General features: G+C 36.8%; 5 protein-coding genes across 5 annotated transcripts in view; 2 read left to right on the top strand and 3 right to left on the bottom strand.

The window, feature by feature from the left end:
* Positions 1–484: 484 nt before the first annotated feature.
* Positions 485–1,747, bottom strand: LOC113683637 (UBA-like domain-containing protein 2). Its single transcript, XM_027200890.2, has 3 exons — positions 1,523–1,747; positions 1,337–1,396; positions 485–1,253 (listed from the first exon to the last, which is right to left on the bottom strand). Exons 1-3 carry the CDS (start codon positions 1,628–1,630, stop codon positions 1,119–1,121), a joined length of 303 nt encoding a protein of 100 aa, XP_027056691.1. The 5' UTR covers positions 1,631–1,747; the 3' UTR covers positions 485–1,118.
* Positions 1,748–2,989: 1,242 nt separating this feature from the next.
* Positions 2,990–5,372, top strand: LOC113683636 (uncharacterized). The gene is made up of 4 exons (XM_027200889.2): positions 2,990–3,294; positions 3,911–4,290; positions 4,814–4,908; positions 5,234–5,372. Exons 1-4 carry the CDS (start codon positions 3,078–3,080, stop codon positions 5,310–5,312), a joined length of 771 nt encoding a protein of 256 aa, XP_027056690.2. The 5' UTR covers positions 2,990–3,077; the 3' UTR covers positions 5,313–5,372.
* Positions 5,373–5,656: 284 nt separating this feature from the next.
* On the bottom strand, positions 5,657–14,143 carry LOC113683635 (exocyst complex component 7). The gene is made up of 19 exons (XM_089183848.1): positions 14,081–14,143; positions 13,728–13,758; positions 13,121–13,166; positions 12,561–12,598; positions 12,315–12,375; positions 12,115–12,172; positions 11,690–11,794; positions 11,169–11,288; positions 10,931–10,990; positions 10,233–10,271; positions 9,935–9,997; positions 9,627–9,696; positions 9,257–9,325; positions 8,896–9,016; positions 8,169–8,267; positions 7,579–7,657; positions 7,182–7,223; positions 6,707–6,840; positions 5,657–6,060 (listed from the first exon to the last, which is right to left on the bottom strand). Exons 2-19 carry the CDS (start codon positions 13,741–13,743, stop codon positions 5,958–5,960), a joined length of 1,323 nt encoding a protein of 440 aa, XP_089039974.1. The 5' UTR covers positions 13,744–13,758; positions 14,081–14,143; the 3' UTR covers positions 5,657–5,957.
* On the bottom strand, positions 14,057–19,004 carry LOC149038457 (exocyst complex component 7-like). The gene is made up of 10 exons (XM_089184079.1): positions 18,954–19,004; positions 18,341–18,406; positions 17,777–17,876; positions 17,051–17,135; positions 16,617–16,722; positions 16,323–16,431; positions 15,811–15,849; positions 15,260–15,328; positions 14,411–14,468; positions 14,057–14,090 (listed from the first exon to the last, which is right to left on the bottom strand). The coding sequence occupies exons 1-10, from the start codon at positions 19,002–19,004 to the stop codon at positions 14,057–14,059; spliced, it is 717 nt and encodes a 238-aa protein (XP_089040205.1).
* The window catches only part of LOC113683650 (vacuolar fusion protein CCZ1 homolog), a 7,505-nt gene continuing 3,558 nt past the window's right edge, over positions 18,988–22,934 (top strand). The window contains exons 1-10 of the mRNA XM_027200903.2: positions 18,988–19,310; positions 19,649–19,746; positions 20,078–20,171; positions 20,546–20,623; positions 20,706–20,753; positions 20,913–20,996; positions 21,352–21,403; positions 21,721–21,799; positions 22,295–22,339; positions 22,607–22,688. Of these exons, the coding sequence (XP_027056704.2) occupies positions 19,233–19,310; positions 19,649–19,746; positions 20,078–20,171; positions 20,546–20,623; positions 20,706–20,753; positions 20,913–20,996; positions 21,352–21,403; positions 21,721–21,799; positions 22,295–22,339; positions 22,607–22,688 (738 nt within the window). The 5' untranslated portion in view covers positions 18,988–19,232. The remainder of the gene's footprint in view (positions 19,311–19,648; positions 19,747–20,077; positions 20,172–20,545; positions 20,624–20,705; positions 20,754–20,912; positions 20,997–21,351; positions 21,404–21,720; positions 21,800–22,294; positions 22,340–22,606; positions 22,689–22,934) is intronic.

Raw genomic sequence — 22,934 nt, 5'->3', positions numbered from 1 at the left:
GACCTTGACTTTGGCCACTTGGGGATATTTAATAAAAGCACAAATTTGATGTGTACATGTGATTAAACACTATCCAATGTTCTGCTAGTCTGTAATTCATAATTTCTCAGTAATCTTGGCAGGCTTGACCTACTGAGCCTAAAATTGACACCATTTTTTTAACGCACACTATATATTGTGTGGCAAGGCTAACAGGAGATTGCATTCCAAAGTCCGGAAATCGACAGCGTACTTCTCACGAAACAATGAGAAATTGAATATTGTCCCATGCAATTCACGAGCGCAAACGGGCAGCTTGGAACTTCTAGAAAAAGTGATTAGTTTATCAGCGATGTCTTGTATTTTAAATAACCCTAATGAAGTCAGATAAAAACAAAAAACATAAAACAAAAAACGCTTCATCGAAACAAAGCAACCGCGTTCAAATATACAAGCTATGATCAAACGCCACGAGCAATTTCTGTAAGGAAACAAAGACACCTCATTTAGACACTGCCCACAAAAATTTTTAATATCAGTCTTTAACATTTGATCTTGATCAGAACCTCGTCAAATTTGTAACACAAATTTTCAAAACTCATTTGAAAATCGAAGAAAGTTTGCAGTAATAACAGTTTGGTATTTCGCTTTCGACATCTCATAAATTATACATTGGCTCAAAAGAATGCACGCCAGTTTCGCAAGGCGACCTGTCTATAATACTATTCCACTACGCTTTCGTTCATCAACATGGTGATTGTCAACATCCCCAAATTATTCGAAGTTTAAGTCTTTCGCTAAGTTCTTCGAGAACCACAGTATTTTTAGCTTGGAGACGACTTTCTCCAGAGTCTCACCGATTTGCTTATGAACATCAACAAAATATTTCCATTTAAACAGTTTTCTCCAATATAACGCCGGGTAACCTTCACTGTCCACGCGCTTTCCCCACACATTTTCCCTCGTCTTTCTTCATATCTTGGCTAGTAGCTTACTGTACGTAGTATATCTTCTAGTTCTGTTCCTTTAACGTACTATTACAAAAAGGGTACCAGTAATGCTGCGTTGAAGAAAGATACGGCGGAATTATACAAATAGAAATGGATAGTGCAAACTGACAACAACACGCTGCTACGAAATCATCTCACTGGTTGATGATTTGCGTTTAAAGTTTGTGTCTTGGGGCTTGTATCGGAGGCTTGAAGTTTTGCGAAAGCTGCCAAAGCATCAGGAAAGTTTGGAGGTGTGGCCGGCGTATTTGCCGGCGTTACAAGCTAGAAGGAGAGAAGTAAAAATTCTTGAATTAAGGTCATCAACGACATGAATTGCCAACGAGAGTGATACGAAGGACACTTACCGGATTGTGTTGATTATGCGACGGAATCGCGACTTCTTGAAAAAACAGACTTAAAGCAGTCTAGAGAGAAAAAGGAAAGGATGTAGTCAAACATTTTAGACGATTAAATCGAAAGTACACATCAGTAAATACGGTGTGCCAAGCCGATTCGACATTACGTCGAAATCAAAACAATCGCTCTATTACCTCAAACTGCCAATGTGCGGCCTGTAGAAGTTGTTTTGCCTGCTCTCTGGCGCACCCAGCAACCATAACAAACTGATTTATCATGGCTTGCTCTTTTAATGCGTCCATCTCGGCAAAAAAAGGACCGAAAATCCCAAACACTTGCACCCGCTTTCACTGTCGCCGAGGCGAAAGGCCGAACACACCAAGTGTGTTTTTGCTAAATGATCACGTGTCATAACATGACGTCACTACAAAACAAACGAATTGATTGGTTGATAATTTTAGAAAGATGGTCTGATGTGACATTGTTATGGAAACGTAAGGGGAAAGAGCAAAAAGTTCAAACCAGAAGTGGCTCGCATCCAAGTGGATGTCAATCAAAACAATACTTTTATCCGCTATATTCTGTGAAATTTACTTTCACTGAAAAACTTCCTGCCAGCAATCTCCAGCAATCAACTTTGCGTAAGGCTTTTATCTGTCTCTAGTCTGGTCGAAGTAGATCTCCGCTGTCAGTTTGTTTGTCGTGTTACGTAAGTACACGTGTAAAGTACATTTCAGATGGTTAAATCACACGATAAGGAAACTGAAAGATTCGCACATGTAGTCACTCTGCTTGGATCACTGTTGTTCCTTCATAAATTAGCTTGATCAATTGAAAACTGAAAAAGAGATAACAAAGGGAGAAGTGACGCAAAGCGAAAAAACGGAAATTCCTTTGTAATATTTGGTTGATTTTGTCACATTTCACTTTTACATAATTGTCTTTCTCGGAATTATGACCACAAGACTTCTTTCTCACAATGGATAACTTCAAGCTCAGTGTAGGAAAATTAAACAGAAAATTCAAACTTGCTTTTGAGGCATTGTTGTGGTTGTTGATAAAGTTTGGCGGAAATATTTAAATATATTCCTCACGATTGAACTTGGCATCGTGTGTGGTCAGTAACAAAGCAGGCTTGTATCGATAGCATCATGCAAATTTTTGAATCGTGTTCGACCAAACGGAAAGAACTCTTCCCGCCCTCTGGGTTTTGCGCTTTAAGCTTTGCGGTCAGATTTTTATTTGCATATGGGATTGGGTTACTGTGTAAACTTTCCGTGCGTGCTAAGCCTAAACTCATCCAGTCAAGTGTGACCTAAACAGCCCTTCGAAATATTTTATCTTTTTAAACTATTTTTATTTAAGCTTAGGAACACTTCTCAAATCTTATACAAACTCACGGAAAATAGCTTGGCTTACAACTATTGACGTGTGTTTTCGTTCTTGCCGCTTCCATATAGAAATCTCTGAATTGAAATAATCAACTTGCCGAAAACAAAAAAAATAAGGGGGAGGAGAATGCAAAGTAAACTAGGGTGCACTAAAATAGCTTAGAACTCCTTTCCGGAAGCCTCTTTGTTTATATTATATTCCTGTAGGGGAGGGACAGGCTAATATAAGTTGCCGTCCACACCCGTGTGAAACGCTTATTACCGAGAAGGACTGGGAGTCAATTGTATTAAACCGTTTATGTTTTAAAGTTTTGAGATGTACTTTCAGTTATCATAGAATTGCTTTATTCTCTGCTAAATGCCCTCCAAAAGAAGCAAGTCCAAAACATCTTTCAAATTATTTTCAGCAAATAATTATTCGCGGTTTGCGAGCAGATTCCCATTCTTGAAAGAACGACAGATCAAGACAAAACTTTTTCAGTCATGGAGGAAGTTTAAGTTCAGTCCCGAAACCACGACGAACAAAGGAGGGATCCAGAAACTAAAATGTGTGAATGAAATTGTCGCTAATGGAGGTGAGGTTGTTTAAGTTTTTGTCTTTCAATGAGGTAAAATAACGAGGAAGCTAGATGTAAAATTAACGAAGTTTTGAATGCCCTCGTTCTAAATTTGTTCACGATTATCATATTAATTAGACAGTCCATTGGGAGAAGCCAAACGTTACTTACTTTTTAACTAATGACAGCTTAAAAACTTGGAAGAATGGAAAGTCTTTCCGGTTTACAATTTGTGAAGCAAGTTTTACAGTCCGTTGAGAGCAAAAAAAGATAGAAACAAAAACTTGATGGTTTGATTTCCTTCACAGATCATGGTGAATTATTCTAAGGCAAAAACAGAATAGTAAATTGTCCTCTTAGATTTTAAAACACTATTCAACAATGGAGAAATATTTTGTCTCTATATTGCATAAATAAGGCTGAAACCTGTGAAGGTTACGGTTAGCTACAATTTGAGACACGTGAAAAAGTTTTTCAGCTGTCATTAGAAAAATATTACTAACTTTTGGTACGAACAAAAACAGCAGCATTAGTCCTCTCCAAACCAATTGAAAGACTGCTGACTGCTGAGGGATAAACGCATGTTTTATGTTATAAATGTCACGTTGGGAATTAAAGAACTGTTGATTTTAAGCCGAGAGTGGCCCGCCAAAGAAAGGAGAGGAAGATGTCGCGGAGAAGAAACCTGAGCGTTCACCCATTAATAAATATTCAGTCAAACAGCGTAATCTTCAAGATGACCGTGCTAAAAGGAAAAGTATCGGAACAGCAAATGAAGAGGATGACATATCCCCACTGCGCAGAGCTTCTAGGAGTTTGAAAATGACGGACAACACACTACTCACAAAACGAAAACAAAACGAGTTCATCGATCTATTTGAGGAGATAAACGCAGAAACGTTGTTGATCGAACCAGTTGATATCAGCAATATTGAGCTCTTATCGAGTGCAAGTGGCAGTTTTGATCGCAAAGAGTGGCTAAAGAAGCTTACAGAAGAAGGGACATTTGAAAAGGTACGCTAGGAGAGGGAAGTTACTGCCTCGTGACGCGAGGCTTTGAAGGAATCGTTGCGAGACAGCTTAAATGTCGGCGGGAAAGCGCTGCGCCAATCCTTTTCATTACTGTTTCTGTTCTCTTCAGAAGTCCTCTTTTAATTAATATCATCTAATGCAGCCACCCCCCTCTCTAAAAGTAAGCAAACATTCGGGAGCAACCTTTTCCTACTAGACACTGACAGTGACTATTCCCTTCGAGGATGAGAACACAACCAAGAGCACGAAAGATCGAGGATATTTTACTATCACCAATATTTCACGTCCAAAACCTAGTTGATGTTTAAAAGCACTGCCTCTCCGTTGGGGAAGGGAGAGAGGGGGGAATCTTTTTTTTCCAATATGGTAAATCAATCCAGTTTGCTGTTGGGTAATTATTCTGCCAAAGTCATTTCCTAGGGTAATGTTTTACCATAGGAGGCCATTTCAAACGTCACGTTTTTCGATTTGAGTTATCTAATTAGTCAAGTTACCTCATTTTTAGAGCAACAACACGGTTTCTGGAATGTTCAAATGGCGAGCCGACGGGAAAAAGAAGAAAAAAGTAAGAAATGGGGAAAAAAATAAACATGAATCAAGGTAAGATCACTTTCCCGACTGCAAGTAGTAAATTTCTAACCGTAATTTGTCGTGCACGAGATGCCAGCTCTACGGAAGCGTGTGTATTTCATGCGTGCTGCACCGCTGGCCGAGAAGATAGCGGGAGCGAAAGACAAAGATTAAGCACGGTAGTACTTCATGTCAGATTACTTGTTTCGTCACGATTTTTGACACATCATTTCATCGACAATCAGGAGTACATCAAGTTATACCTGTTAAAAGATTAAAGCTTAAAGTTACAAATATTTGTGTGTAAAGGATTTAGATGGCATGCGTTCGAATCCTAATGTTGATTTTCTTTCAGGTTTTTAGAGAGTAGCAAATGTGAAGGCGGCAGGAACTTCTTCAGCATGTTTGAACGCGAGGACGATATCTTTCTTTGAGCATGAAATTTATCCTGACTCAAAAGCTGACTTAAAGCTAACAGGTCTATTTTGACGATTCCAACCGATTGAATTTTACGCCTTGTAATACAAACATTTTTATCCACTAATGTACTGCAACACTTCAATTCTCTCGTTTGATGTAAACCCTTTATCTCTCAGATGTGATCGGCCTTCCGCAAACAAGTGATGAGAATACTCGAACGCATTAGGAAGATGTTATCTTGATCTACTACCAAACTCCCGAAACTCAAATGCGTAGCAGCTAAAGGGAAGAATTAATAATCAGATCTTGAGGGTTACAGGGTTAATGAAATTCAGTGAAGTGGGAAAGGCAGCCTGAATAACCTGTTAATTATTATTTATTATAGAACCTGCTTTCAATGTTTATATCAGTATTCATTAGTATTCATTTCACAAAGTGATATATTTTCCTCTGTTTTTTGAGGGCATTAAGGACGGATTTTTTAGTTAGTTTTCGCACGACAGCTGGAAAAATGACTTTCCAAAATGTTATGAACAACAAAGTTTGTCTTTTAAATGTACTTTAGCAACGATAAATGCCATTAACTTGAATTAAAAGAATCAAAAAAACAGAACACCATCAATATTTGGTATTGAATACGTATAGCAACATGACGATAGTTATGCCGAGACATCAAAGAACTTTTTCATCATGACTTCTACAGCCTCCACAGAGTATTTGATGTACTTTTCAGGATTCTTTGTAAAGGGTAAATTAGCAAATCTACAGAAGAAAAAGAATCAGATTCAACCGAATCAACATGACATTAGAAATAAAGTGTAGCCTGTGAGTAAGCCCTTAGCATTAGTGCTTCAGGATGAGCGTTTCTTCGCCTGCAGGAAAGTATGTGACCTTCGGCAACGCCGGTGAGATTTCTGCTAGGGGTTCCAGCATTATTAGGGCCAGACCCCTGGCAAACCCCTCCCGACTCGTATTTAAATCTTTCCGCGGGCGGAGAAACGCGGGTCCTGCAGCACCGATAATGAAGGCGTGTGAACTAGTGCAAGTAACCATGCACTTCTCATAACCCCCTTATGACCAGCGAGATTTACTGGTGAGGTTTCTTGGGAAGGGAGCAACTTAGTTACTATCTAAGCTATTAAAACAATCGAACAAAATTGTGCGACGCCCTATCATTAAAGACTTCATTCCTGGGACTTCCTTCAACAAATAATTGAGTCACTTTCCCCTAAGTGGTACATATAAGAGAATTTCTTCGTAGAACTGAAGCACCCTAATCACCAAGGGCGCATCCAAGAATCTTCAACGGGTGGGTCCAACATTAATTTAGAAACCACTGATATGTTTTGCATTTTCAAAGCTAGAGCCTGAAAAAGCTAAGAAATACTGATTTCAAGTCACTACTTACTTCTGTCGAAATGAAGTGTACAGGGGTAAAATAAGGGTCACATTTTCACCCCGCAGTTGATCTCGAAGCTGTGTATCAGGGACTGCATAGGTTTTCTGTATCTGATAAAGCTCTTCAAATTCTGTATTAAAACCCTAGAAGAACAAAAACGGGCATTTTCTTGGTAATGACATTTGTAGACCCTATTTGAGTGCTTGCCAACCCCCACCATCGGCAAGGACTAGAACTAAAAACGCGATGTGAACAACCCAGTCGTTCTTACCACTACCCCCCCTCCCCCTCAAAAAAAAAACCAAACAAACATACAAACAAAGCAAAACAAACCAAAAAAAAAAGATAAAAAAAAAAGAATGCAGTCGACTATTATAAGGTCACCAATACAAAGGCAATACTCGACTTGGGAGGAAAGAGTTAGGGGAGGGGGGGTGGGAAGGGAAGAACATGCTTTCATAAACTCACTTTTATCAATGTTTACCTTAAACTTATCCTTTATCATTTGTCGCTGTTTATCTTTCAGCTACATAGGAAGAGAGAATAAAGGTAAGGTTGCGTATGAAATATGAAAGTAACAAGTTCATGTTAACGTGAAGGCCTCAGAGAATAAAATCACGTGGGCAATTTTTTAAGACGTGTTTTACTAGGAATAAAACAACAAATATTGTAGACAGCAGTTTGACTAGTAAAACTCTCATAAAAGAGGACCGAGTTTTCAGGGTAAAGTTATGAAAAAACAAATAAACAAACCAAACGAGGTGAAACAAAAATGTCTTGCAAGTAGCGGGAGTCAACAGTGCGGCAACCCACATAATCCTTTCTCGCCGCAGTTACGACAAAATAAATATCCTTAAATGTCCTGGTTCTTTTAAACTTACCTTGGCCTGTGGATCATTTCCTTTATGACCTGACATTGGTTTCTCCACTTCCATTAAAACAGTAAGAACTTTATTCCAGCTAGAGAATAACAAACATTTGAATCAATCTTAATATCAAGCACACAACGGCTTAGAGCTAGTCTGTCAGTCAGACAGTCAGTGAATTCAGTCAGTCAGTCAGTTGTATATCAGTCAGACAGTCATCAATTTAAAATTAAGTCAGTCATCGAGTTTTTCAGTCAGTTACTCAGTCAAGGAGTCAATCAGTCAAGCAGTCCGTTGGCCAGTCCTTCTGTCAGTTAGTAAGTTATCAATCCGTTAGTCAGACAATCAGTCAGTCGGTCCCTCCGTCAGTCAGTCAGACAGTCATCAGTCATTCACTCGGTCCATACGTGAATCCATCAGTTAGTCCGCTAGTTTGTTAGTCAATCAATCAGTCAATCCTTTCGACAGTTAGGCAGTGAGTTAGGCAGTGAGTTGGTCAGTCAGTCAGTCAATTAGCCAGTCCGGCAATCAGTCAGTATTTTCATTGTCCGTTAGATAGCCAAATCAAACAACCAATCGTGACTCGGATATATTTAATGTAATACCACTTCTGATAGGTTTCTTTATGCTCAGCGATCAACTGCTGGTATTGATCTTCAACCCCTGTAATTCCACCTTCCTGAAGAAGAGTGAGGAGACCTGACCTACAAGCGACAAGATGAAAGTTTCGGCGACAATGACTCTCAATTTTACAACCAGAGAGAAATTTGAAAATTAAAAAAACAGTTTTTTAGTAATCTATGGTAATTCGCTCAGAAAACCCGCGTTTTTATTAGCTAACCCATGTCATGAAAAGGGGTTCTGATTCTCAGAATTGTCATAAATTTAACAGCTGTCAGGATTTTCAGGAGCTCAGTTATAAAACGATCGCAGTGCTTACATTCGAAGCCCCGTCTCGTAAGGCCACTAGAACTTTGAAAGGTTTATTTCGCCGCCTCTGTTTGCGGCTCAGACAATCCTGTTTCATTCACTCCAAAGGCAAAAAATAAGTACTGACTAAGCATGCGTAGAATAAATTTACGTTGCCTTCAATCAACAAGGCTTCAGACGCATAGTTGTCTTGACAAAAAAAAAAACGATATTCTGGTTTCGTCTACCATAGCGCGCGCATATGGTGATTCCCTTAAGCTTATAACTCTGCATACGACTTCCAATGCTGATTTTTCAAGGGTCGCGAATGGTTAAGAGAACAAACCCCGTCATGAATCAAAACATTGATGCCACTAAGCTATTTTACCCTAAGAATTGTCTCAATATACTCGCCCCTCTTACCTTTGTAAGGCTTTTACTATGTAATTGTAATTGTTCAGCAGGAAGAGAGAACTAAGCGTTGGTGCCTCGTACACTGTTGCCTTGAGCTCAAGATTCAGACCCAGTGCCCCAAGTACACGTTCTACATAAGACAGAGAAGTATAAAGGGATTACTTTGTGTATTACAATTTGTATCCATACAGGTTATTCGAACTGTATCTACTGAAAAACACTTTCCCTCTACAAATATTTTTTTCACTCTTGTGTAAGGTTCGTATTTGCTTCTAACTGAGTGAGTGATGAAGCGAGTTCCTAAATCACTTGAAAACAGAAGTGTAAAATTTGTAAAAAATACACGAAGTGAAGACAACTTGATACTCACGAATGTATTCAGAAACAACCTTTACGAAGAGTTCTCTTTCTCTTGTGAAGAAATTTCCGCTCTGGTCCTCTGCAATATAAAACGTAATCAACAGAGAAACCTAGAGAAGGCAGCGTTTTAGTGCGGTCAGACCATACATGCATTTCTGATCTTTGCCGCAGTACTTTGCGTGCTAACAGTACGGCAGGAACATACGTATCAATTTAAACTAACTGATGGAACGAGTGGATGGAACTCTTTCCGCATCGCAGGTGCACGATTTAACCAGGCGCCAATGAGCGAGGCATCACGCGCGCATGTATGACCATCATCGAAAATCTTCGCGCGTTTACCGCGCGATATCGCGCCTGTCACGTTGGCTAACTCTTACCTTGCATAGTTACCAACATGCTTCCTACTGTTTCAGTGTAGGGTAGGAGCTGTTCCATGAAAATAAGTGTCTAAAAACAAACGAAACGGTGAAACAGAGGAAAGCGCAAAGTATGTCAAGTGCCCTGATTTGACTTCGTCGTGCTGTTCAGGAGTAGTGCTGATAAGAATATTGGAACAATCCATATCTGCTGGACATCATGGAACTGTAATACGTGAGACCAGCACTCCGATAGCTTTATCACTTTCTTGTCTTATACGGCATTACTGCCTAACTAAAAGAAAGGTTCATAACATAATAAAACGTACGTTTCTAGTGAGTTCATGAACTGTTCCATCGCTTGGCATGTTAGAATGTTTGTCAGGATTTTGCTGAAATGAAAATTCAAGATAAATAAAAATTCAAGATAATTTTATGAATAAAACATACGATTTAAGTCTAAGTTTAAGTCTTAAGGTGTTCTAGGAGAAAGGTTATGCCCATCTTTTATGAGCGGAAACTGTAATTTCTTCAAGAACAACACACATCGTTGCCAAGGCAGATAAACGAGACAATAACAAAATTCTTACAAGCCCAAAATTGCATTAAAGATAACTTCATTTTCACCTTAATGCCCTCCTTAAAATCGTCCAAGGCCTTGGCAGACTATGAAACAAAACAAAAAAACAATGGGTTATCTTATAAATATGTGCAGCAGCTTTAATTTCATGTCAATATAAAGTTGTTTTTCGATGAAACCGTCCAAGATTACCCAACAATGCTAACAATAAGTAAATGAAGTTTCATAATAAGTATATCTTAAGTGGTTTGTATTTTGTTTCCCTTTCTTTTTTGGCGAAGTGTCTTATGAGGTAAACCTGTCTGCTAATCAATCAGTTTGAAGTTTCAACATCTCCCCCTCCTCCCCCTGAAACCCAGGGGCATTTGACCGTCGTATGAGCCCGGGGGATGGGGAATTCGAACCCCGCCTGGCTGGGGTGGGCAATTTGAACCAGAAGTTTCGGGTCTTTCCAGCGGAATACAAGTTTTATATGTCTTTAACGTAAATAGTTGACTTTCGCAAGAGAATGGCTTACAAGAAAGGTCTACATGGTCTAGGTTTTAAAGCTTGGTCAACGTGTAGAAAGTCATGGTCGCTGGTGTTTCCTTTTGCGGTGGGGCAATTGATCAAAATGTTTTCCCGTGGGGCAGGAATTTGAACAGAACAATCTTCAAAAGTTCAAATGCCCAGGGGGAATTGCCAAGGGAGGATGTTGAAGCTTAGAATGAATGGACTCATTACTTTATTCGCTAGGATGACTTACCAAGGACTCCAATTCATGAATTAGAGTTGGGAATTGTTTTTGAGTTCTGTGAAATGTCTCCTGCAAGGAAAAAGAATCCAGCTCTTGTAAAACAAGAAAACAAGATCTCTTTTGAAAGATTCTGTCGAGTCTCTAGAGAGAGCCGAGCGGCTAGGACTTGTCCTTTTATCTATTTTATCTCTACAGGAAAACAAACTAAAACAACATCAACAGTACATTGAAATAAATATCATCGTACCTGCAGTGTGACGTAGAAATCAGGTTGAATAGCATTGAATTCCTTAAGTATTGGAAACACCTGTTGAATGGCGGAGTAGTTGTGCTTGCCAAAATGTCGCTTCAGGATATTTATGATGGACTGAAAGAGAAAAAAATTAATGTTTAAAAAGCTTTGTTGCGCGTTCATCAATGATATGACGGACAGGTTTGTCTTTGAAAACATGTAATTAGCTCCAAGTTCTAAGAAACATGCAACTGGCTCCAAGCGCGGGAAAAAATGCAATCGCATCTAAGCGCCAGAAAACATGCAAGCAAATCCAAGTGCGGGAAAACATGCCTATGGCTGCGAAGGAAAAAAACGCCACAGACTACAAGCGCTGATGTAAAGGTAAAATCGGTACCAACGTACAAGAGGAATGCGCGTTTCGACTGATTTTTAATAATTAAGACCAAGATTCGTTGTGTTTAAATGTTACTACACGAAGAGGAATTGCAAAAGAATATTAAAAACTGTCGCGTGATAACATGGGGATCACTTACCTCCCCTTCGGCAATGAAATCCTCCATAGCGGCCTGAATAAGTGTATCAAAAGTGGTGCTTTGACTCTGCTCGGGAATGATGCTCTTCATTAGCTCTCGTTCACTCTAACAAGACAGTATGGATACAACAAAACACAAAAACACTAACATTAGAGATAACATCTCTTGCTGCACAAACAGACTAGACAACGTTTCTTTTACGGGTAAAAGATACCCTCAAAATTTCTAGAGTTTGTGTTGACTTGCAATATTGACCAAATTATACCATTTCTTCTTAAAAGATTCACAATAACTGTAAAATCCTCAGTGGGATTAAGAATCGAACCCAACAAATCTTCTCCTGTTTCGTCTTGGATACTTGACGACCCTTTTATCTTACTTCAGACCACACCGCACTTTTTGCAATTTCTAATCCAACTACTGACCTGTATGAGTCTCAGCAAAGATTTACAAAACACAATGTAGTTTGCAGCATCAATTTCCCTTAAAGAAGTGAAACAATCAGATAAATTAGCTTACTATCGCGGATATTAGAATAAGTTTTGCCGTAATACGGCAGGAGTTTTAAACAGGCGTGTCTTTCACCATTGATAATTGATACTTCAAAGGTTAAATTAAAACTTACTCTTCTTCTTCTTTGGAAGCTCCAACCTCTGTTGGGATGGCTGAGGTACGACGAGGAAGACCTGACAGAATTTGAACGAAAATAAAAGTCACCTTAAATCATGCAATAGGAGCACATCAACTGATATCCTTCTCATTGCTCAAAAGCAAGTTAAGTTCTTTAGTGACAAGCTATCAAATATTTATTTCAATGGAAAAAACACCTCCTTCGAAGAAAATCGTGGAAAATAATCATGAAAACGTTTACCATGATGTTCTGACTTTGACGGAACACGACGCAAGCCTCTGAAAAAATAAATTAAAATAACTTTCTGTCAGGAACTAGAGAACAGATTTTACCTTGTAATTCAAGACAAGGCACATGGACTGAAGCAGTCTGAAATTACTCCCCCGGTAACTTCCTGAATTGTACTCTCCTCAGTCCTATCTTTTTCCAACAACAATTTAACCCTCAGATGCACCAGAATGAGGAGATGGGATCTAAATCTTTCTACTTTTTTCTTTCTTTTTTTCTTAAAGCAAGAACTATTTTATTTTGCCATTTTGAATGAAGATTAGTAACAGTGAGTATAGTTGGGTGAATTTGTTAAATAAATGGATAGGTCTTAATTAATAAGAGGCCGAACCATTTTTGAAGAAATTGTGAAGTTTCCATCATTTTGAGCATACATACTATGGAACCATTAGATCATTGAATTTGCATGTACTGTTTTGGTAATTCAAGTTACTTCGTAAAAATCCAAGTTGGAGACCAATATAATTGAAAGTTAAGTTATCAGAAGTGAGAATTGACTAATATCAGCATACTCTCTTCTTTTAGCAGTTCCTTTTCTGGTGGGTGTGGTTATACCACCTGTCAATGATAAAAGAAACAAATTCAGAGTTGTACAGTTAATTCATTGAGTCACATATTGTTTGAAAAAATAACAAATCCCTTACAACCATATAAGTAACAACAATAAACCAACAAAGGCATTGCTTGTAACAAAGACTCTCTAGTATTTAGTGTTTTGGGGAAAATAAAAGAAAAGACCAGAACCGTCCTTCAGTACAGTTCTGAATCTCCTTGCTATAGCCTGTGTGTAGCTGTACCCTCTCCCCCAATGAGCATCAGAAGGGGGGGGGAGAGGGGGGTACAGCTACACGCAGGCTACCTTGCTCTATGGCAGGTGAGGTAGTGCCTGCACATGGGACTACTGAAGATAAGTCAGGGAACTTATTCTTTTCTCGGTATCATCAAGTGACTTGGACTGTGGCTACCCCTATGAAGAGGGGAGGGGAGGAGGGAAGGTCAATGGCAGCTTACCCCACAATTCTAAGTCAAGTTTCCTTAAAAGCATACTGGGGTTCACCTATATTCCTGGGTGGAGAGGATAAGTATACAATTTGTACAATAAAACTGACTGATACCAACCTGGAGCAGACTTCATCTTGCTGCCATAACACTACATAAAATCAAAGAGACCAAATACAAAGCATTGTTTACTTTTCAAAAAGAAAACAATTAAAAGTCATGAACAACTTTACATTTTTAAGTACAGGTATCACACAAACAAATGATTGGCATTCTGTTGGTGATAAAAAATAGAAAAGGAAGACTAACTGAGTTTTAGGAAGGAAAGGTCTCCTTAGTTTGAATGCAAATGAAAAATAAATAGTTACAATACTTTCTCTGAGTAAAATACATGTTTTTAATGCAGATCACCATGACTTAATATGCAGTTAACTTTACATTCTACCCTTTTAAATGAAAGAAACTGTACTTACATCTTTTAACCTGAAAAGAAACCAAAAAAAATGTCAGTTGACATACAAATCTTTTATCTCTTTCCACCCTAAAATCAGTATGCATATTCTCCATACTGTTCTCTATAAATTTCCTAAGGTGCTGACAAGGAGAATTTGTTTGACAATCATGAGCTCTTTTAGTTAATGATCATTTCCTTGATTTTCGTGACCTTAATGTTTGAGTCAGGGGTGATATTGTAAGGAGAAATTAGGTGCTGGTCACTCTAAGGGCTTAAAGGGTTGAAAGGAAGATTTCTAAATGCAGCTCATACATGTAACAAACTTTTCTTTGCAACTAGAATGACTTACCCCTGTAGAGATCGCACAAGGGAATTAGATCTGATTTGGGCATAGACACTCATAAAATCTGAAGGACAAACAAAATGTTAAGTTCTATTGGGGAAGTGGTTTTGAAATCCTAATAGTGGAGCTTGTGTAGCCCCATAATTATACAAAATAGTAGTAACCCATCAAGCCGAAAAAATTTGGACGTACAACTGTACAACCAGCAAAGGTGCTACCTTTAACATGCGTGGTCAAGTGTACCACGGGCACACCAATGCCACGGCTTTGTCCAGTAGTCCAGTGGTCAGTGCACTGGGCTTTGAGTCAGACGACCCAGGTTCTAGTCCTGGCCGGGGCAAGGCGTTGAAACATACAGGAAAAAAAAATGCGAGCTCCTCTTTTAGGCTTAGCTAAATCTATAAATTATCACATCACAAGAAAATGACCTTTTGAACTCTCTGAAGCAATTGTTTATCAAAAGGTCCACCACATAATTGCTGGCAGTCTAGAACACACATGCCAAAGACATATCTTAGCCCTTAACACTTGATATCAGTATCCATATTCTCCATACTCTTCTCTCTACATTTTCTTCAGTACTGACAAGGAGAATTCAATTAACAATCAGAGCAACTTAGATTGGCGATCACTTCCTTTTATTCTTATGACCTTAGTGAATGATTCAGGAGTATCACTGTTGGGAGAAATTAGATTCTGGTCACTCTGAGGGTTTAAAAGGTTAATTCACAACTCAAAAGTTTGCATGTTATTACAGAAAAAAACTAAAAATATATTAAAAGTATTTAAATAAACAAATTTCTAGAAAATAACAGTGAAGGATAAAGCTCCACAGAGTAAATTACGTTTTCTTACCCACAGTTTCATCATATCCAGGTCCATTCAGCCAGTGGGTTATGGTACATAAGTCTTCCAAAACTTTCTCTGTAAAAGAAGAGACAGAACATTAACACAGATCTGACCACTGATAACATAACAGATGGTTTTATGAACAGAGGGAATAGGTTTCTAAAGAAACTGTCGTGCTGTGTTGGTGGGAGGGTAATATAACAAGGTTATTTGGTGTTATCAACCAAGTTGATAACATAAATTGGCCACCGCGAAGAGTTTCAAAGCTGATGTTTTGAGTGTTAGCCCTTTGTTGGAGTGAATGCGAAGGGCTGATGCTTGAAACGTCAACTTTGAAACTCCTACCCGTGATAATACCGTTGATAATATTAAATTGCCCTCACATGACTTCAGTTGTGACCTAAGTCAACACAGTTGACATGCACTCCGTGCTTGCTATCTGACATTACTTTAGACCTCTACAGCTTCCAGTCTGTCATATTCATTTGAACTTAAATAACAATAATAATAATAATAATAATTATAATTAAAATAATAGTAAGTTCTTGGTTACAAACCTGATAAATGCTCTAGCTTGACATTTTCCTTTGAGTTTTCTTTAGAGAAAAATGGAAAAAAATAAATGTTTAGATTAAGATGGCTTAAAGGAAAGCCCAATTCATCAATAACACTCTTTAAGTAAAAAATATAAATTGAAAAGGAGGGAAAGCCAATATAATATAAAGTGATGTATTACCATTAAAGTGTGAAGTGCTCTAAGCTTTCAATCTCTATTTTGCTAACTAAAGCTGATACATTTTGACAAGACTTAAAGTATTCTATTTTTGTCCAGTGTGTTGTTCATGTTTAAAAAAATATTTCATATTAGAATGATTTCAAACAAGTCTGATTTGTTTTTCATTTGGTTTAAGGGTTGCAGTAAAAAACCTAAAAACCAAAGACCAAGTTGAATTAAATTTAATTGAAATCATTTTGAGCCAATACTTGTGATAAACTACAACAAGTATATCCGGTTTACACAGGGACAACTAAATGGTAAAAATTTTAACTAAGAAGCAACCTGTCTCACTCTCCACCAGTTCCACAATCATCTCCACAGGAACAGGTTTACTGTGCCTGTTTAACATCTGGCGGAATTCTTTCTCTAATGAGTCACGTCCATAATCACGCAGAGCAGTCTGCAAAGAAATGACTTGCTTTACCAACAGTGACTAGAACAAATTCTTTCATACATTACGAGACTACTTTAATCTTACTTTTGGCCACCACCTTATCCTTTTTGGTCACCTTTTATATGGCCACTTTGGAAATCATTGAGCTTATAGCAAGGTACAGTTTTGCAAAAACAACTCAGTATACATACCAGGCTAGAGAGTTCCATGCAATTAGGATTGTTGTGATTAAAGAACTCAATTGCATCTAGCACTCTTTCAAGATTTTTAATGTAAGCTTCAAGTTGACCAGTGGGGCTGGAGGAAAAACAGCATTACAATAATAAGTGTTACAGCAATTATAACCGTTTTAACCAGTCATTTCACTCCCAAGGTAACATTTATTAATCAGTAATTCTTCTTACTTTCTGCTACACATTTCTTATGATGTTAGTTCTGAGAATTTGGTATTGAATCAACTAATATCACCTAATTGATATTTTTCTTCATTCACATCATTAAATATATATTGTCTTGATATTGTAGAGAGAAATCTTCTCTTGGTCATTCACAGAAGTTAAAGGCCTAAGGAAATCTCCTATGTTTGCCCTGTTTGAAAATGTGCACTTGCACAATTAATACTTACGAATCTCTGATGACATGTTCCACACTAGCAGAGACATGGTGATAACTAATCACATGATCCAATGCCGACAAACATTTATCAATATCTGGGAATGGTTAAGAAGTTTAATGTTACATAATAATTTAATGAAACTGAGCTTTGCTCTAAGACTGCTTAAAAAACAGCATGTGCCTTTCAAACTAAGCCTCCTTCTATTGGATGGACTTCCAATTAAAGTTTGTTCTTTGTTTACTTATACATAGTATACCATAATATCTTTTTGGTGTGCTTTCCTGTTTCATTACAATTTAAATTAATAAACAAATTTAATGAAACACATCTGCACACTAAAAATGTTCAAAAACCTGTTGATGCCTTAAAATTGCTAGCCTCTCTCCCAGGGAGGAATTTCTCCGTATCTTAATTTCTTAGAAATGTCTGAAGGAGAGGCTGAAAATGCCTATTGAGTTAAGTTCATAATTAAAAGTACAGTTGTACCTGTACTAAGCGATCATCCACAAGGAATGATAGGGTGACTGCTAAATAAAGTTGATCACTAACTACAGGTTTTACAGAATGGGTGTATCACAAAAAGCATCATTTTATGCCATAATTGATCACTTTTGATGTACAAGCACTCACTCAAAATACTACTAACATTTATTTCAGAACATGGTATAAAATGACTTGAAATATTACTCTTAGTTTTATTTGTCTAATGAGTGGTTTTATGCTTTTTAAGGATACTAGCTTGTCTTCTTTGCAAGTCATCAGTTTCCCGATGAACAGGAACAATGGTGTCTTCCAGTTTATGTATGCGCACCTCAAACTTGGACAAGATATCAAGCTATAAATACAAACAAGTAAAACGGTAATAGATTTTCACCCTCATGACAGGAAAAAGATCCCAACTAGGTGGCATAAAATATCCTTTGAGGAAGCACTGTTTTTCACTGCATGCCCTTGAATACTGATGAGAATATTAGATCTTAACATTAGGAGGATCTCTCACCAGATACTAGGACAATAATTGTTTAATTTATAACATCACATAACATTTTTTGCATCATCCTCCCCAGGGTGAGTATTACTTATATTACCAGGGGTATCCCCCAAACCACTGGCCAGAATCATGAATAAAACTCTTGATAGAAGTCATAAGCATGAACAGTCAGTGTGTTGAGCTCTGAGGCAAACAACCTCTGTGGGACAGTCATGTTTTTGTTTATTTATAAGTTGACTCATTATCATTGTCAATTGTCTGGATAAGAAAAGTTAGCAACATGGAATCAAAAGTGGAATTGTACTCACCATGTTCCCTGTAATTTGATCAGTCTTTTCCAAGCTGTCTTTGAGAAAAGCTAAGATGTTTTTCTCCTGAAATGAAAGAAAATTTGTAAAAGAGACTCGATACCTTCTTTCCTTGTTCATATAACCTATCTCTCCAGAGCTTTTGGTACTCTTTACTCCTAGAATTTAATAGCTAAAATGGTATCATCATGCTAACCCTGCACAAGCAAACGTACAGGAATAACCTGCGGCTTATGAAGAATTAGAGACAGTGTTGTTTATGGAAAAGTAATATTGAAAAATCATGTGCGATAAATGCAAGATGGTTCTCAGTACTCTTCAAAATACAAAAGTGAAAAAAGATTAAGATGATCATTACTTACCAGCAAATCATTTTGCGAATTACCAAAGAATTTTAATCGATAAACGTGGGGCTGGACTAACCGACAACATACTGAATAGAGCGAATTTTACATGGGCAATATCTCCTTCTTTTATTTTAGGCCATAAAAATTAACTTAAGTGTAGAGAAACGAATAAATGTTCAGAAAGTCGAGTTAGACGCACAGAAATACTTATGTTGGGTTTAATTTCCTGCCAGCCACCAGGAGTGGAAATTACCCCAGGGAAATACCTGAGCTAGTTTGTCGTCCAGCTGTCGTTTCCTCAGAGAAATGTCATCCATCGTTATCCACAGCAAATCGAGCTACTATCCTACTGGTTTTCGATCGAAGTTCATTTTTTTTTCGATGAGAAACTTATTTTTCAACGTTTGGTTGCCAAAAAGTTAACGGCTCCTTTGCTGCGAATCTTCTCCGATGTTTTGATTGCAGTCGAAAATTACCAGCGGCATAATTATATGAACGTAAAGTAGAGTGTGTATTGAGCATGAAGTCTCTCAGAGAAATCCAAAATGGCATCCATGAAAACATCTCCAAGTCTGGTCAATTTCTTTATTTACAATTCCACTTTTGGACCTAAGGAAGGAATGGTATGTTCTGTTTTTCGTTTTCTTCCATACCGATATTTACATAATGGCGTTCATCGTTCGTGGAAAGGAAATTAAACTTCATTCAACCTTTCCAGAGTTCCTGTGATTATGAAATCCTGCAACAGTCGTGAGCAAGTTATATCCAGTTTTGTGAATTTCTGAAGTTTTTTAGGGTTTAAACAGGTCGTATTTTTGAAAGGGAATCCATTGAACGACCATCCTAGCCCAGAATACTACTCAAAAGGTCTCTTTATTTGTAGCTGGATCGAGGAAACCTGAGATTAGGTGATTTTAATAATACTTTGTTTGTGAGTTTGTTTTTTTTTTTCAAACAACAGGAAAAGGAAAAGATAATTCTCTACATCCCGACTGGTGAAGAACTAGACAAGAAAATAAAAAACATTGGCCTTTGTGAAGCATTGGTGAAATTCACTGAGTAAGATGAAATCTCCTTGAAACTGTCTTGTACTTGTTGGAAACGTTTTCGCAGTATTAGAAAAATATTATAATTATATATATTTGTATGCGAGCTCATTAACAATCCAGGGTTTGCAAAAATATTCAGCACTTGCATGGCTAAGCTAATCTAGCAATAGATAAGGCTAAGCTAATCTAGCAATAGATTCCAATTACCACTCCTAATATACGTCTTTAAACAAAAAACAAGAAAAAAAAAACCCAAACAAGTAGGAGGCCAACAGGTCTACCGTGTACAAGAAAATTTCATTTTTGATTTGATACACATTTTTTCAACTTGCATACTTTAGGACATTCTCACCAGAAAAACCCTGCAACTCTTTGCACACACAGAAAACAAGACAGGTCTTCTTTGAAGCAGAACCAGAATTCTGGATGATTATGGTTGGTGTTTTTTGGTTTGTGAGATATGTAACAGTTTCATAAATCAGCATTTGAAAAGGTAGCATTTAATTTCTATGAAATCACAATCGTGGATATCTTGCCTTGAGCTAACCAACAGGTACAATAGTATTGTTTAACCCTTTAACTCTAAGATCAAATTTGAAATTCTCCTTAATGTCAACCATGGAATTCATATAACGTTAGTTCAGAGAATTTAGTATTGGATCAACTAATTATCCCCAAATTGAAAATTTTCTCAATTCTCATCACTTATCTGTTTGATATTGCATTGATATTGTGAGGAGAAATTCTACCTTGGTCACTCATGGGAGTTAAAGGGTTAACACTTAGGTAACTTGAAATTAATTTTGCAGACAGTGAGCATTCCCTTCAGTGAGAAGATGACTAAGGATGGCAAGATGTTTGTTGAATATCATGATGAAGATGTTTTGGTGAGTACCAATACTTGTTTCCTTCTGTAAATGATGGCTTAAACATATTTTCTTAGTTATTGATTCTTTATTCCCCACTCAGGATTCTGTGCTAGATGGTGTTTTAAAACAGGCATACAAAATGTTTAAGGTAAGAGAAAAGTGTGTGTATTGGGAGAGGGAGGGGTGGACGAATGTGTTTGGATTGCTTTCATGTTCATGTCTTAATAGAATATAAACAATTACAAACCCACTTTCAATTAATTATTATCATTGATTTCTAAATTAATAATTGATGGGTATTTCTCAGCTTTTCAATGGCACATTCTCCTACATTTTGAAGACCTACAACATTGAAGCTCTATGTAAGAGATTGGAGCATTTTTATACCTCTGTAAGTAAACACACTTTCCTGTTCTCTAGATGTTTACTTTTGTAGATTTAAATTTTCTATCATTGTAGTAGACAGTGTTTATAATGATTAGTCATAAGAACCATAATTAGATCAACTATTAACAATATATTTTATAACATATTATATATTGTTAAATATATTGTCACAATATATACAATATATTGTTAATAGTTGATTTAATTATGGTTCTTACCTACTGTATTCATTAAATCTTACTTTAATCCTTGTCATGTCATCTTGAAACCTTTTTGCTTACAATTTCAGTAGTGTTCGGTATTGCTGATTTTTTAGAAGTTGAAAGTTGCTGCTAAAATAATTTTGCAATCATTTTAAGTATTTACAGACCCTCAACTTCTCTCAGTTTAACCTTTTGGATGTCTTTTCTGGTGAGTTAGTCAAAACAAATCATGATAAATTGATTAATTAAATTAAGTATTTTTAAAGGGAAAATGTCAAAATTTACTTCCTCATGAAGACTTTTGAAGATAGTGTATCTTATCATATTTACAGAAAGTTGAACAACGTTTAATTTATATATTTAACTATATGCAAAAAAATTTCTTTTCTCACTCTGCATAGTTAATATTGTGTTTGTCAACTTCTTCTTTTGTATTTTCAACAATATTTACTTTGCCATTTGCAGACAAATGTTGAATAATCAAAAGGATTTGCTAATTTTTATAACCTTTTTTTTTTTTTTAAGGGATCAATTTTCTACCATTAGATAAAAACACCTTTTTAAGGATACAATCTTTTATCAATGTGATTGAACATACATTCAGGTAATTGTTTTTAAGTAATGACTAGTGAAGAGGAGTTGTTTCTTTGGGTGTACATTTGTAAGGAAAAATTGTTTTCACAGACAATTTGTAAATTTACAATTACTAAATGCATCTGCCAAAATTTTGGCCGGTTTTTTCTCTCCTGTAATTTTGTCTCATATTTTAGAGCTATGTATTTGATAACCCTCTCTGAATAGTGGTAATTCTTGTGAACAAAATACATGTAGGCAAATTAAATGCATCCTCTGGTTTTCCTGTTCCTGATCATTCAAACTTCAAACAGTTGAATTTCTCAGTTCAACTCTTGTACTGATTATTACCTAATATCAGTTGAATATCTTTTTGGCTATGTCTTATGATCCATTGTATTTTGCGACAAAATGAAAACCTTGCTCTTTGTGACTTACCTTTTCTTTTTAAAATATATTTGGTGTAAGCCTCTACTTATTGTTATCTTACCATTGAAAATGTTAATAAAACTGATCTCTCTTTCAGTCAAGTAAGATATACATCCTTCCTTTATTCTGAAAAACTGGTCTGGTGAGTGATGAATGATCTACAAGAATAATAATTTTATTTTTTTATTATAATTTAATGTTTACCACTGTTAATGATAATTTTATTCTTGCTGTTTTCAAGGTAGAGCAATGTAAACCGCTGACCCAAAATTTTAATTCTGATAGGTTTATGCTGACCAGTGACTAAACTCAACTGGCTAACAATATTGTTTCATCTTAATATTCACCATATTTGGTTGCTAAACTGTTAACTGTTTAACAAATTTGTTGCTTCTCATTACACTCACAGGAGTGGTCTTGAGCAGGAAGACATGCGTATCCTTTACAAGTACTTGGTGACAAGTTTGTTTCCTTCCACAATAGACTTAGAGGTACTTATTATGCTCTCTGCATATTTTAACTTAACCCTTTACCTCCAAGATTGAATGTGTAATTCTCTTTACTGTCAACTATACAATTCTTATCACGTTAGTTCAGAGAATTTAGTATTGGATCACCTAATTATTCCCAAATTGATATTTTTCTCTATTCTCATAACTTATCTGGTTGATATTGTATTGATATTGTAAGGAGAAATTCTGTCTTGGTCACTCATGGGAGTGAAAGATTGTACAGTT

The sequence above is a fragment of the Pocillopora damicornis genome, chromosome 10 (assembly GCF_964200805.1).
Source record: "Pocillopora damicornis chromosome 10, jaPocDami1.2, whole genome shotgun sequence".
NCBI lineage: Eukaryota > Metazoa > Cnidaria > Anthozoa > Scleractinia > Pocilloporidae > Pocillopora > Pocillopora damicornis.
The sequence above is the reverse complement of the archived record's forward strand: the minus strand, read 5'-3'. Positions and strand labels throughout refer to the sequence as shown.

What these genes read in the sequence shown, in the direction of transcription:
- LOC149038457 (XM_089184079.1), bottom strand. Translation starts at nt 19,004, where the DNA reads ATGGATGACATTTCTCTGAGGAAACGACAGCTGGACGACAAACTAGCT. An exon ending in ATCAAATTACAGGGAACATG is followed by an intron (nt 17,877 to 18,340) that starts GTGAGTACAATT and finishes TTGTATTTATAG; the next exon opens with CTTGATATCTTGTCCAAGTT. An exon ending in GAACATGTCATCAGAGATTC is followed by an intron (nt 16,723 to 17,050) that starts GTAAGTATTAAT and finishes TTTTTCCTCCAG; the next exon opens with CCCCACTGGTCAACTTGAAG.
- LOC113683637 (XM_027200890.2), bottom strand. Translation starts at nt 1,630, where the DNA reads ATGGACGCATTAAAAGAGCAAGCCATGATAAATCAGTTTGTTATGGTT. An exon ending in CCGCACATTGGCAGTTTGAG is followed by an intron (nt 1,397 to 1,522) that starts GTAATAGAGCGA and finishes TTTTCTCTCTAG; the next exon opens with ACTGCTTTAAGTCTGTTTTT. An exon ending in CGCATAATCAACACAATCCG is followed by an intron (nt 1,254 to 1,336) that starts GTAAGTGTCCTT and finishes CTCTCCTTCTAG; the next exon opens with CTTGTAACGCCGGCAAATAC.
- LOC113683636 (XM_027200889.2), top strand. Translation starts at nt 3,078, where the DNA reads ATGCCCTCCAAAAGAAGCAAGTCCAAAACATCTTTCAAATTATTTTCA. An exon ending in TGAAATTGTCGCTAATGGAG is followed by an intron (nt 3,295 to 3,910) that starts GTGAGGTTGTTT and finishes GTTGATTTTAAG; the next exon opens with CCGAGAGTGGCCCGCCAAAG. An exon ending in AAGAAGGGACATTTGAAAAG is followed by an intron (nt 4,291 to 4,813) that starts GTACGCTAGGAG and finishes CCTCATTTTTAG; the next exon opens with AGCAACAACACGGTTTCTGG.
- LOC113683635 (XM_089183848.1), bottom strand. An exon ending in CTTTGCTGAGACTCATACAG is followed by an intron (nt 11,795 to 12,114) that starts GTCAGTAGTTGG and finishes CTGTCTTGTTAG; the next exon opens with AGTGAACGAGAGCTAATGAA. An exon ending in ATTTCTACGTCACACTGCAG is followed by an intron (nt 10,991 to 11,168) that starts GTACGATGATAT and finishes TTTTCCTTGCAG; the next exon opens with GAGACATTTCACAGAACTCA.